The 13,937-nt window shown below is 41.1% G+C and overlaps 1 protein-coding gene across 1 annotated transcript in view; it reads left to right on the forward strand.

Moving 5' to 3' along the window:
• TMEM178B (transmembrane protein 178B) overlaps positions 1-13,937 on the forward strand; it is a 206,382-nt gene that overhangs the window by 57,685 nt on the left and 134,760 nt on the right. Inside the window, exon 2 of the mRNA XM_054386985.1 lies at positions 376-489. Coding sequence (XP_054242960.1) covers positions 376-489 — 114 coding nt within the window. The remainder of the gene's footprint in view (positions 1-375; positions 490-13,937) is intronic.

Raw genomic sequence — 13,937 nt, forward strand, 5'->3', positions numbered from 1 at the left:
CATTACTGCATGATAAGCAAAGATGTGAGTTTGTATTTTCTACACAGTAAGTGCTTGTATGCCTGCTGCTAGCTCATGCTTCAGAGAAAATAAACAAAAGCAGAGGTGATTTACCACATATATATTTCATGGTGACACTCTGGCAGCTACTGCAGGAAATTTGGTCTGTCAGAAGTTTGGATATCTGCTTACCCTACAGGTAGCTTGTGCTTGTCATGGGCCAGACATAGCACTGGTTGTCACAATGGGCTGATGGCAGGGATAGCTTTGTTCCTAGCCTTTGCTCTTAGTTGACAAATCTATGTGGTGTGCAGCTGGGAGGACATGTTGCATTCATTTAATAACACTTTCCCTTCTGCATTTTGCCCTTCTCAGGAGCAATTGAGCGGTGCACGTACATCAAGTACCACTACTCCTCAGCGACCATTCCCAAGAACCTCACCTACAACATCACCAAGACAATCCGCCAGGATGAGTGGCATGCCTTGCGTAAGTGTTCCTGGCTTTCTTCTCCGTTATCCTTGCGTGTGGCCTAAAGGAGATGCTCACAGATAAATGAGAACAGAGGCTTTGACCGACAGCCTGCTCCGAGCCCTCTTCTCACACACGGTTTGTCTTTGCAGCAGATTAATCGATTTGTTCTTAAGGCCTACATCTCTGGTTTTGCTGCTGTCTAGAAATTCTGCTGAGGCATTAGAAAGTGGCAGTGGGGAAGAGGCATTTGTATGCAGAGATTAATATTGAGTTAAATACAAAAATGAGTAACAAAATCAATGCCCTATTTTTTAATTCAGTAGAATGCTCCGTACGTGAGCATATTCTCACGCAGTTCATGCTGCTGCTGACTTTCCTGCTTCTAGGAGAATTCATTGCTGGCTTTTATTGTAGGATATGTCCTGCTGCCAGCAACTCCTAGGTGAGTGTGGCGTCAGTCTCCTTTGAAGATCTAGAAAGAGAAATCCTTCACCCTTTAAGGCACAAGGAAGGAGCTTAGCCCTCAGTGATAATTGTAGCCAGTGGTCACCAACTTGTAACATTTGCTGAAGCAACAAGATCTGACAGGGATGGAATTGCTCTGGGATGTATTGGCTGGCCTTAAAGCTTTTACTCCTCCTCTTGGAAGAGTAAAAGCGTGGAGTAAAAGTGGAAAAGTGTTTTCACTGACAAAATTTATGAGGTAGGATTTCACAAGGAAGGATGCCACTACAGCTTGCTCTTGTTACTGCATAGTCATGGGGACTGATGAATGTCCTGGGCTTCTCTGTCTCAGTGGAGGCAGTTAACAGCCTGGGCTCCTTTGTCTCTGAAATCAGATGATCAGGCAGTTCAGTTCCCTTCAGGTTTTCTGCTACCACCTGTGATCTCTGCTGGCGTCAGTTTTATGGTAACATTGCTTATCTGTGGGCAAAAAGAAATGTACCCCTCACATAAGACGTCTTCTATTAGGGTTCATAGGGCAGTAGAAAGGGCCTTTGGTTTAAGCTTTTGTTTGTGTGTGTGTCCTTGTGCACTGCTGTGAGCAACAATGACTTTTCTGCAACCATCCAGTGGGAATCTCACTATTTACTATAGGATTTTTTTTTAATCTCAGCAATGGCTAAATAAGGGGTTATTATGATGCTGTGTTTGTGTTTTTTTCCCCCCAACTTAAATATAATTATTAAAATACTTAGCCATGCAAGACATTTGGCATGCACATCCCTTAGTGGTATCAGCAAGTATCTGAACCTAGTGGTGTTGACAACTGAAGGGAGCCTTTAGCAGGGCATTCATCAGTCTCCACAGTGGCAGTCTAGACACATTGTGCTCACACATTTACATATCTGATCTAGTCTGAGGCATTTTCAGGGTAAGGCTGCTCATTCCTCCCTGGGGAGAGTACACTAAGTGTGGGGGTGTGCATGCATATTTCTGACCCAGATTTTCTTGCTAGTTCATGAGTAAGATAAGTGTAGGTAGATGTAGATAGAACTGAACTTTGAATCTCCCTATCTAAATATGGGAAGGAGAGAAATACTTTTGCTGTAGCTCACGTCTCCAGGGCAGTTAGGCACAGCAGTGAAAGCCTGATATATGGGGTTAGCCACTGGAAGATCCAGAGGTCACTGCATTTAAGAATGAACTGAGCCTGTATGGCTATTTCTGTGTAGGAACAGTGACCTTGCTGTTTTTCTATAAAACATCTGTTTCAAGAGAAGGGTAACAGCAACCTTTTTCAAATCGTTCTTTGCTTCAGGAGGATGTTCTTTTGCAGTGGAGTGGAGACATAAAGTGGGGTAAGACTAAGTGCCTTGAGAAAGTCCCTGTAGTCTCTACCATAGCGGCTTATCTGTTCCGTGCCTCTAAACAAGCTTCATCCAGGGCACAGCTACTTCAGCTCACCGCTGTTCAACTGAGGTAGCGCAGTGTTTCCACTTCAACCTGGCCATTATTTTCCTCTGAACAATTTCCTTTTCAGATTTCCCTTTTGCTGAGTGTTGTGACAAACAGCAAAAGGAGCAGGGCCCAGGTACACTGTTTCTCCTGCTCGTGCCATGGGTAATTTCTCAGATCCATAGCATGAGATGAGGGGAAGAAAATATTTCCTGATGAAACTCTGGGACAAAATGTCATCCTGCAGAATTTCAGAGAAAACAGAGAGATGAAACCAGGGAGTCAGCTTGTCGTACTATAAAAATGTTTCTTCCAGGCTTAGGTTACTGCTGTCCTTTGCCATACTTGTATTTCAGTAATGGTTATTTTCCTTTCCTGGTGCAAGAGTGGCAACTGTGGTGCCTGGCAAGGAAATCTGTTTCTTTGCCTGTTTGCTGGGTAGGGGATCAGAAGAGAGAGGGCTCCAGCCATGTTCAGCAGACTGCATTTTTTTTAGACTGGCAGGCAGGACTGATGCTCCAGCAGTTTCTCTTGAATTGCAGGACTGGATGAGGGGCAATTAATTTGAGGCTGAGGACCCCATGGCACCAGTCAGCAGAGAAAGCAGATATTCTTCTAGCTGTGCTGTCAGCTATGCTAGAAGAACCCAGGGGAGCAGCTGGACCTGAAGGAATGTTTGGAGCTGACTTTATAATTTTTGATTTTATCTTTTTTTCATTCTGGTTGACGTTTTCAAGATGGAACCTTTGCTCCAAATTGATTGCCTATGGCAGCATGAGCCTGGGAAATAGGACTCTGCTTCCCTGCAATCACTTTCTCTCAAATATCTCTGGTTAAACAGAGACTGAGGGAAGGATGATTGTAGTATTGCCAGCTCTTGCCCTGTCAGGAGATAAATGTTCATCAAATTAGACAAAACGAGTTGTCTATATGAGCTGGGAGGGGAAAGGAGAAGGAAGGGAAAGCTGCGTCCGACAGCTTTGAGCATGAGTAACTGTCTCTTTATGGAAGCAGAATAATATGACTCAGTCTCTATGAGGCATTTACCCTGTCACATATTGACCCCAGCCTTGTGCACAGAAACTTGATCCATAGTTCTGGCTTCTGAAAAGCTCCAGCAGCATCACTGATGCTTTGAGAAATGTGGGTATATATTATTTGAATAAAAATCCAAGAAAATCTAAACAGTTCTATATTTATTAACATATTCAGTTCCAAGTGTTTTGTGCTGTTCTTTCAGAATATTACCAATTTGTGTTCACAGCACGTGGGGAAAGTGGTCAGGGCAGGGATTTGAGCTACAGAATATGCTACAGGCATTAGGATGGGTGAAAGGATGCCTGTACTTTAAGAAGGTTGCCTATGAAAAGACTATGTTGTTGTTTTTTTTTCCTCTTGTCCCAAAAACTTTATTAGACCATTATCTGGTAAAGAAAGTGATAGGCTGTGTTTGGTTTTGAAAATATTACCACCAAGGCAATGAAGAGATGTACTATACTTGTTTTGGCATCTTTCAGGAACCAACAGTGATGTTCCCTAAAGCCACTGTGAGGGGTAAGGTGCTCAAAGACCTGTATTTAGTCTGCTGGCTTACTCCTTAGAGTAAAATAGACACTATTGATGGTGTTTTATACTTTTAGAAGGACTGGAGGAAGGTCATTCCTGTTTGAGTGGGTTGTTTAGGGTGTGGGGGTTTGTTTTTTCTTTTTTTTTTGGGGGGGGGCGAGTGGGTTTGGGGGGTTTATTGCTTTTGTTTTGTGGTGTTGTAGTAGTCATCATTTTTTGTTTGTTTGTTTTTAAAAAAACAAGTTATAGACAACTCAGGATCTAAACTGATCTTCATCTGGACTCTTTAACAGACAGCTCTTTGGTATTTTTGTGAAAAAAAGTAACCACAGCATAGAAGACAGATGCAGAGACAAATTTCTAAGTATGCTTAAGACATCTATCTACATTTCATTGTCTTGCTGGGAGACTTAGGATTACAAACTTATTTTAAGGAAGCCAAATAGTGCAGAAAAGGGAGGAAGGTGCAGATAAGAGGAGAGAGATTGTCTTCATACTTTCTTAGAGCCAGTCTAATATGATGTTTAATTTTTGCCTTTAGCTTCTTTTGTTTAGACTTTATGCTTTCTCATATTGCCTCTGAACATACTCGTATTTGCCTTGAGACTTCTTTCTATTGTGTATTCATTCCTTGAATGATTTCAACAAGAACAATTGTGGGTTAGCCTGCTGTGGGCTCAGAACTGCCTGGAGGCTTTACAGGGCTGGTGTTTGAGGGTCACTCTGCAGTCTTCCTCACTGTGTTTGTGACAAGGGAAGTGTGAAAGGGAGTGTGGCATTTCCAGGGCCACCTCTCCAAAGCAGATGAAGAAAGTATTATGGTTTGAAAATGGTGCAAAAAAGTAAGTAGTCTTGTGTTCTTCCAGAGTGAGATTTCTTTTTCTCTCAGAGAAGAAGTCAAACCACTTCCTCTCCCCTTTCTCATGCTTTGGAAGGTGAAATGGAACAAATGCTGCATGGTGCTTGGGGCCTTTGTATGATAGAGGTCCCAGTAGCTTGTGCTATATCACATGAAAGACTCCACATCAGAAGGGAGATGAAAAATTCTTCCTTCTCTCCAAAAGATTTTATTCTGCTGACTCTCAGAACTGGGTCTTCAAGCCTTTTTTGTTGTTGTTATTATTTTCTTTTTTTGTGTGTTTGGGTTGTTTGTTTGCTGTTTTTTTCCTCCCTCTCTTCTTCCCTATATATCACAAACCTGAATTTATGCTTTGAATTATAGGCAGCCATAAATGAGGAGTTTCTGTTTGTCTGTTCTTCTCCAGCTTGCTGTTGCCACTTAGGCCTGTCTTCCACAGCAGCTGTGTTTTGTGTCCAGGAACATGGAGAGTGCTGCATGTGGGCAGAAAGTGGCTGGAATTGCTATGGAAACTGATCTTCTGCACAGCTTAGAAATTGTCACCAGGCTGCTTTAGACAGACCCAGTTCGCAAACAGGTAGCTGATGCTTCCTGAAAATGTTTAGAATTTCCTGGGATTTTGGGAAATGTTCCGGGTCTGGCACTGTGAGGTATCCTTTGTCTGTCTCCTTTACTGTGGGACCAGAGGATATGGGCTTGGAGCATTTGCATGGGGAACTGCATTTTCAGGATAAGAGGAACCATAATGTCTTGTATTAATTGGAATGATAGCATTTGTCTATGCTGTTGAAAACAGCAATAATCCTATGTTTGTGGTGTTCTGAAAGCTGTTTGCATAAAAAATGAATTGCAAAGGCAAAAGAAATAGTCTAGCATGTTCTGAGAGGAGCAAGTATTGGAGGAAATGAAGGATTTCTACAGGATGCAGAGTGGTAATATTTTAATTCATATAGCATCTATGCAGAAAGCTGAATGGATTTTATCAGTCTTAATGGTCTGAACTTAGCAGGAGATTAAGGCTTCTTCATTTACACCTATAAAGCACTCAAATACTTCCTGATAGCCACCAAAACTACTGATGGGTGGTGGGGAGCATTCTGGAAAAGTCTTCTTTTTGTGGAGGTCAGTTATGGTACTGTTGACAGTGGCTACAATTAGCACTCTGTAGGTGTAATGTCTGCACCTCTAATTTCTGCAGGTTCCCAAGCCTTCTCTTTCATGGAAAAATATGTTTAGATCTGCAAAGAAGCTCAGCTGATAGTTTGACAAAGCATTAGTAACATCACTAGACTCATGATCTTGGCCCTGTCTGCTTTTATAAGCAACAATAAATATTTCATTGTTGTATCTGTATTAAGTGCTGGCCTGAGAGAACTTTTGCCCTTTTTTTTTTTTTCTTTTTCTCTAGGTACCACTGAAAGCAGTGTTTGAAATAAATAGGCAGCATCCCACTTTACTTGCTTCTTTCTTTCACTCTCTCTTTCCCATATTCCCTTGAGTCTCTTTCTATTCCTATCTTCCTCTACAAGAAAATGCTGTTTCATTTTTAATTATCTACCTTGACCCCCAGATGGAGGTACAACCTGAAGTATGCCACCATCCTGCTGGTCAGTGCCATTTGGCTGACAATATGATGTCATTCCTTAATGCATTGGTTATTAAAGGAGACAGGGCAGCCATCCTGAAGGTTAGGCGGCAGGTGCTCACATGCCTGAAGGTCTACTGTTGTTGGATCTTCATCATATTCATTGTTCCCATAGCTAATGACCAGGTGGTAGTGACAGACCTCATTTCCCTCTCTTTGCTGTAGGGTTTTCTTCATATCCTGCTATTTCAAGCTAAGATATAAATGTGTTTTTTTGGCATCAAAATCTAAGACCTATTTTGAAATCTGTAAGGGATTTTATTGCCTTTTGCTGGGCTTCATCTTAGGATCTGTTCATATGGCTGTGACCTTAATATCTATACCAGTGAACAGCTTTCCCAACTGCATACTACTTTTTATTTCTGTACTACCTTTGCTACTTAGAGACAGAAGAGCAGAGAAGGAGTAAGGGATGAGGTCAATAGACTGCCCAGTTCTGAGATGACAGGCATGTTTGAGTAGAAAATATGGCCAAGATCTTGGAAGGAAGGAAATAAGGGCAAGGAAAGGGATGAGATTTTGTACTGGGAAGTTGGGAGAGGCAAGACAAGATATTGCTGAAAATTGACACTGGAATAAGGGATCGAGTGGTGCACTGGAACAATTTGGAAGGGAAGGTGTAAAAATGGCCAAGCTCTTTGTTGTTTATTTGAGTTGCAGGAGGACAGGGGATGGACAGAGAAGGATCCTTTCCAAAACCCTGCTCAAAGTCCTGAGTCTTTCACATTGTGAAATGCGTGCAGAGGGAAAGTCTCATCCTGTTTCTTCAGGCAGAAGGTTCTTTTTCCATCTCATGTAACAGGGGGCTCAGAGGTGGATCAGGAGTCTTACTTTGCTGATGAACCACTTGCCATGTTTCTGAATTGGTAAGAAAGCAAACATTAGAATTTCTGCTTTTGCAGTTTGTTGTTTGTTTTAAAGTTAAGAACTTGAAAATCAGATGAGCGTTTTTTAGGTTGCAAACACAGGCATGTAAAAGGTAGGAGATAACACAGTTCAGGCTGTATACTTGGCCTTCATTTATCTCCTTTGAGCATACTCATTATCAAGTTTTTAATTACTGTAATCACATACTTTGTTTTCCACAGGACCCCTGCCTTGTTCCATACATTTGGGATATTCTGTTTCCATTCACAATGTCTGCATTATTTCTTTTATTTTTCATTGCTTAATGTATGCCTGCTGCCTGTTTTATTGCAGAATACACAACTCGTGATCCAAAGACAGAGTTAACCACTTCCTGGCCTTTGTGTTATCTCTAATTATTGTAATGAAGCATGGCATGTAAAGATAAATAGAATAATATCTAACAACCTTTTCACAGAATCACAGAATCAACAAGGTTGGAAAAGACCTCTCTCTATATACATAATTTCCTTTTTAGGCCTGGCAATCAAAATGAACTGCTTTGGGGTTGTTGGATGCCCTGTTGGAGATGAGGAAGACTTGGTTTTTACAGTACTTAACATTAATCTTTTGTACGTTCAGAGCACAGCTCTCATCAACTTTCAGAGCAACTGTTACGTGCCTCACACCCTGCAAATGAGACTGCGAATGGTCACCCAACTCACAATGTGTTGTGGTAAATGAGGAAAATATGGCTAGGGACCACCTCTAAAAAGATTTCTTAGACTGACTTACTACCTAGGTCTCTTTGGGTAAGTGTAGAGGGCAGCCCTTGTGTGAGAGGGAGGAGCAGCTGTACGCCAGCTGACTGATCCCAGCTCTAACTGCTCTTTGCTAGGGGGCTTGAATGTGTTCCTGTGTTCACACCAACCTTCTCAAAGCATCACATTTTGTATTTCCTGACTTTGGTGTGCTTGGCTTGGCAATCTTCATAAAGTTTAGATTTTTAGATTTTGGTGGGTTGTTTGCTTTTGCATTTTGTTATACTTGTTAGTGCAGGCACTGGGATTCACCTTAGCTTAGCTGATGTTTGATGTTCTTTCCCACTGTTACAATGGGGGAAGGAAGATGTGTTTTTATCTTCATAATTGAAAAGAGTCTTAATGTATTTGGAGAGCACTCCTTAATGCAGAAAAACTGAGAGAAACACCCCTTCAGCCTTACTTTTTTTTTTTTTTATTTTGCAAAGGAGTATTAAAGAACTTTTGCCTGTTGCTGTGTGCATATGTTGACAGGTAAAACATACCATTGCTAATACTTTCTAGTCATCCAACCAGGCAAAATACGGTTTTATTAATATGCATATAGAGCTTTCTGTTTCCCTTCTCCTTGAGAGACACAGAGGGGGAGAGGTGGGTGTTTTTCTGTGTCTCTTGGCTAATCAAGAATGATGCCTTGTGCATTCTCAGAGTGAGAACACAGGAAAGAACAAACAGGATGATAGAATGGATCTCTTCCAACTGACTTCTATAATTTTTGATTTATATACCAGTTTAATGCCTGGTTTATGATGATTTATATCCCAATTTATTTATACCCCAGTCTGATGCCCCACCCCACACTATTAGCAAGATGAAAGACAGTTAAATATTTCAAGGTGATTACATGCCACGTGCCACACACAGAGTAATGAGAAGTAAAAGCTTCCTTGCTTCAGTGGAAGAAGAAAGACTTAAGCGGAACATTTTGGAAATGAGATTATTGTGATTTGTTCACAAAGCCATGCACCATTCACAACAGAACATTACAGCATGAGATGGACACCAACAAATTTTGAATCAAACAACATGACTTTGACCCTAACAGAAGCTTGAAGCTGGAACATGTAGATGATTTTTGTATGTTGATCGCTACTAGGCAGTGGTTGCCATTTTAATTTCTATTTTGCAGTGATTCTCGTTGTACACTGAATTGCAGAATAAACTTGATCTTCATGTGTGCCCAGGATAGCCTCCAACTTGCTCCTTTGGAAAGGTCTAACACGTGAATAGTAATGTGTGAGAACTGTAATGCAGCTTTATATCTTCAGATGATTTTATTGTGAACTAAGCGATAATGATTTTGGCCACATTTTTACAGCTGAATGTAGTTGTGGCCCAGGAAGATTGGATGAATCTGAAGGATTTATTTTAGGGCCCTTCCCAAGACTCCATAATTGGCAGGGTGAATCACAGTTTAGCTGTTCAATTATTCCCTGCCCACCTCCAGGAACTGATTGCACAGTTCATGAGGGAATAGGAAATCAGGAATATAAATCAACTGCAGGATCTCCTGTGGGACTTCAGAGTTCAGTCTTGCAAATCTCATCTGGCTCCTTTGGATGTAGGTTACGTTTAATAGAGCTTGAGCCTGTGTGTCCCTCTGCATCACTGGAATTATGACAGCTAATTTGAGTCTTTCTGCTGCTAGTGTGTGCAATTGATCAATATTTCTTTCATAAATACAAACTATCATCTCTGCCTCCATCAGCTTTGTCTTTCCTGGATTGCCCTTTGCATCCCTGTTTCATTTTGGAGTGCCTTTTTACTTCATTTATTTTTTCCCCAAACTTGATTCTCACCTACATATTCTGAGACAAGGAAATCGATGGGAGAATATCAGTTACTGACCTAAGAGGAGCTTCTTTACCATACACAACTAAGACTGTAAATAATTTAGTAGGGTCCCCATCTTTTCTTTCCTCCCATGAGATTTGGTTTATTAAAATTTTATGTGAGGGGACATGGAGGGGGCTGAATTACTGGTTTTGCCTGATACAAGCATTAGCAATGCATTAGCTCGGTACTAGCCGTGCTTCACTCATCATCATTGGCACCTACAAAATCAGTCTTCTTTGTAGAATCTCTTCTGCCACATGCTAGACTTGCATGTTTGATCATGATGTCATGCCATTCCATATAACTCCTTCCCATGTTTGATTGAGTTGCCATGGAAAGAAAAGTGTTAAACTGCTAAGGCAAGGCTTCATCTTTTTTTTTTTTTTTTTTTCCTGGTATCAGAAGGAGGTCAGTGGCTGCGTGAATGCATAAATGTAAAAATCCTATTTTGAAAGGGAGCAAAAGGCTGGGAACTCTATTGTTTGATTTGGCTTAGATTTATACCAGAATACTAATTCTACTGAAACAAGAATAGATATTCTGAGACAAAAATAATGTGAAATCAGTATCTGAGTGCAAAATGCTCAGCAGATTTCAGAAAAATGAAAGTGCTCCTTGAGATTTTAAACTTTTTGATATTGCAGTGAAAATGAACAAATTCTACAGTTACACTTGGTTGTTAGTGCTGCTGCTGATGACATGTAGTGCACCTTCTGTCCTAGCACCTTGAAACACTTGGGCAATGGTTTTCACTCTGCATCCTTCTGACAGGCTGCTGAAGGAAGAATACAACCCAAGTATACCCATTTCACATGCAGAAAGAGTTACAGAGAAGTTAATTGACCTGCTAAATGTCATGCAGAGAGTGAGTGGCAGAGCCAGAAACAGAACTCAGGTCTTTGGACTGCTACTGTTGTGAGTGCTAGACAATGCTGCTTCCTGTAGCACTGGAGATAATGTTGTATATCCCCTAGAAAAGACCACTGCAAAACCCTATATCAAGGATAGTGGTTTTGTTCTTAAGACATTTAATTTATTGTGGGTTTTTTGTTTGTTTGGTTGGTTGGTTGTTTTTTTTTAAGTGAAACGTTACTGGCAAAACCAAGAATCTGCTGCATACATTAGTGGTGATTTTCTCTTAGAAATAATGGCAAAAGAGCCTTCAAAGGTTGGAAGTGAATCAAGGTAGACAAAGCTGGGATTCCTCAATACATGCTGAAAACTGTCCTTGCAGATATCAGCAGGTGAACAACTATAATAAATAATAATTTCAAAAATTATCTCCTTTAAAATGTGTAGGTGCTGTGAGTTTTATGCCATGTATGAATCAGGCTCTAAACCAATGTCCTCACAGATTGTCAGGCCAGCTAATATGCACAGCAAGAATAACATACCAGCACTTGGAGTTTTACCTGCAAGTAATTTTAACTGTCATTTTATTTGAAATGTAATCAAATCAGTATGTTTTGAGGGGAATTAATGTTCGGTCCTATTGCAGAACCATAAAATAATCTGGAAAAAGAAATGCACACTGAATACTATGGGCAGATAATTTCAAGATGGCCTGGGGAGAATCTGTCCTGGAGGACAAATGCTCCTTGGGCAAGAGAGTGGCCACAGCCAGCGCTGCATCTCATCCCAAAATGGCACAGATATAATATATAGACAGGTGTAGTTCTGCATCATGATTACTAGCTATTAACTGTCCACTACCAGTGTATGTTAGAGCTACCTGTGATTTATGCAAACACAAACCTAAGTTAAACTGGTCTTCAGCTTGTTTCAGGAAGGATCTTCATCCCTCATGGAACCTGGCATATCAGGACCTATGTGTTGACTGTTTAGGTCAGTGCTAGCCCTCTGAACTGAAAAAGTCTATGGTATCATCACTTCTAGGAAGGACAAGATATTTCATGTGGAAGGCACTGAAAATGGCTTTTAGAAGCAGACAGGTGGAGGGTTTTGTTTGGTTTCGTTTGTTTTTAAGAAGTAGCAGGGCAGAGAAATGCAAAAAAATTACCTCATACTGCAACAGGGTTAGTTTTTCAGAGTAGTCCTCCCAAAGTTTTCCAGGAGGAATCAGTAGTTCTTTGGAGAGCTGAATTGAGAGCTCTGCTAGCTGAAGCTAGCACAGACAGGAGCACTCTGACAATCTGTGTGATGGTTTAGGTCATTTGATGTAGCTCTTGGGCTGCTAGTTCATATAATTCTCTGATTAATGGTTCTGGTCTTGGCTTTCCATGAGAAGGTATCCCATATCTAAGTAAGAGGTGAAAGAGTCCCCATTTTATGGCAGTTAGATGACACCAAGTGCAGTTTAAGGATATTATTATTAAAAAAAAAAATCACTACTGGGGAAATACTCAGTGTTTTACTAGCCATAAAAGAGAGATCCTTTGTTTTCAGCTTATTTGGTTTCATGATGAATGTTTGCTGTCATTTTCTCACAGACCAGAAGAGCTGATCTGCTGCTTTATAAAAACAATGCTTAGAGAAGGCATAGTAGATACTATTGTAATGGCTAATACTCTATATTAAGGTCTAGGAGGACTCTAGACCTGGAAGCATGGTCTCCAGGAGACACATATTAGCTGAAAGGGTTTCACCTGAGTGGGGGACCAGGAGAGCTAATCCCCAGGCAGCAATGGCCTATAAGAATTACAAAACTTGACTATGAAGTTGCCAGAAGGATCTTCAGCCAAAGAGGACAGAGGCAGGTTGCTGGTGTGGCCCCAAGTTATCTGCACAGGGCTCTGATCCATACAGAAGTTGGTGGGGTTGGAGGAAACTAGCTTGGGGCAGAAAGCCACCTGTTCTGACAGTTGCCTTTATTTTGTTGTTGCTAGAACAGGAAAGACATCTGGTGGGTGGCTGTTTAGCAGCATGGTTGGCAGCTGGAGGAACATTGCTGCTTTCCAGTTGTAGGAATGAGTAGAGAAAAATCCCAGGTGTAGGAGCAGGAGTGAGGAGAGGAAATGTCTGGGACACTGTTTTCTTTTTGTGGTGGTTTGTTTTTCTACTTTTTGGTTTTTTGTTTTTTTTTTTTTTTCCCCTTCTGAGTATGAGCTCCTAGTGCTTTTGAGAATATGAATAAAGAAGCCAAGGTGATGTGTGTAAACACCTGGGAAGAAGCAAAAAGGAAAACCAGAGAATAATGGCAAAGTTGCTGAGGGAAATAAATATGCAATACCTAGATGTTCTTCTATGTATAGAGATAACCTCTCCCCTGTTTATTATGCATCAGTGTAGAGGCATTAGATGAATGTTAAAATAAAATTAAATTAAAAAATCCTGACATTGCTGGCACTGCTCAGACAATAACTGGCAGCTGTTGCTTCTGTCACTTTCCTTTTGCAGCAAAGTCTGACAGTGAATGAGACTGCCATCACTCATTATTTTTTTCTGAAATTTATTTCTCAGTCTGTTTTTCAAGTTCTTGGCACAACCCTGATAAGCAACAGAAAGGTTGTGCAAAGTGAGCCTTTCCACGGATCGATAGAGATCAATCTCTTCATTTTGACTGAATGACAAAACAGAAACAGCAATTAAAAGTGTGTTTGATGCTGATTGCTAGCAGGCAGCTCCCCAAAAAAGTACCAAGGGACATGTAGGAAAACCCTTGCCTGCGTGTGATTTATACCGCCCCCCTCAAACAGATGATGTTAGCACAGATGTGGAGGTCACACAACAGGTACTTGTGCTTTGAGACATGTGTGTGGGATCCTGGCCAAACTATTTAACTAGGACTAGGTTTGTTACTTTATCTGCCAGTGGCCCATGACACTGGCTACAGTGACATACACCTTTGGGCATATATATGTCCTAGCCCACAACATGCAGGGCAGAGCTGCAGGTGACACAAAGATGGAACTGTACTTTAGTGCTAGTCAGCATCTATAATGTAGATTGGTACCAGATCACATGCAGCTGTCTGGTAATACAGCACAGCTGGTGCACTGACTTACATGGAAGTCTAGGACTGGGATGATTG

The sequence above is a fragment of the Indicator indicator genome, chromosome 14 (genome assembly GCF_027791375.1).
Source record: "Indicator indicator isolate 239-I01 chromosome 14, UM_Iind_1.1, whole genome shotgun sequence".
In the NCBI taxonomy this organism is placed as follows: domain Eukaryota; kingdom Metazoa; phylum Chordata; class Aves; order Piciformes; family Indicatoridae; genus Indicator; species Indicator indicator.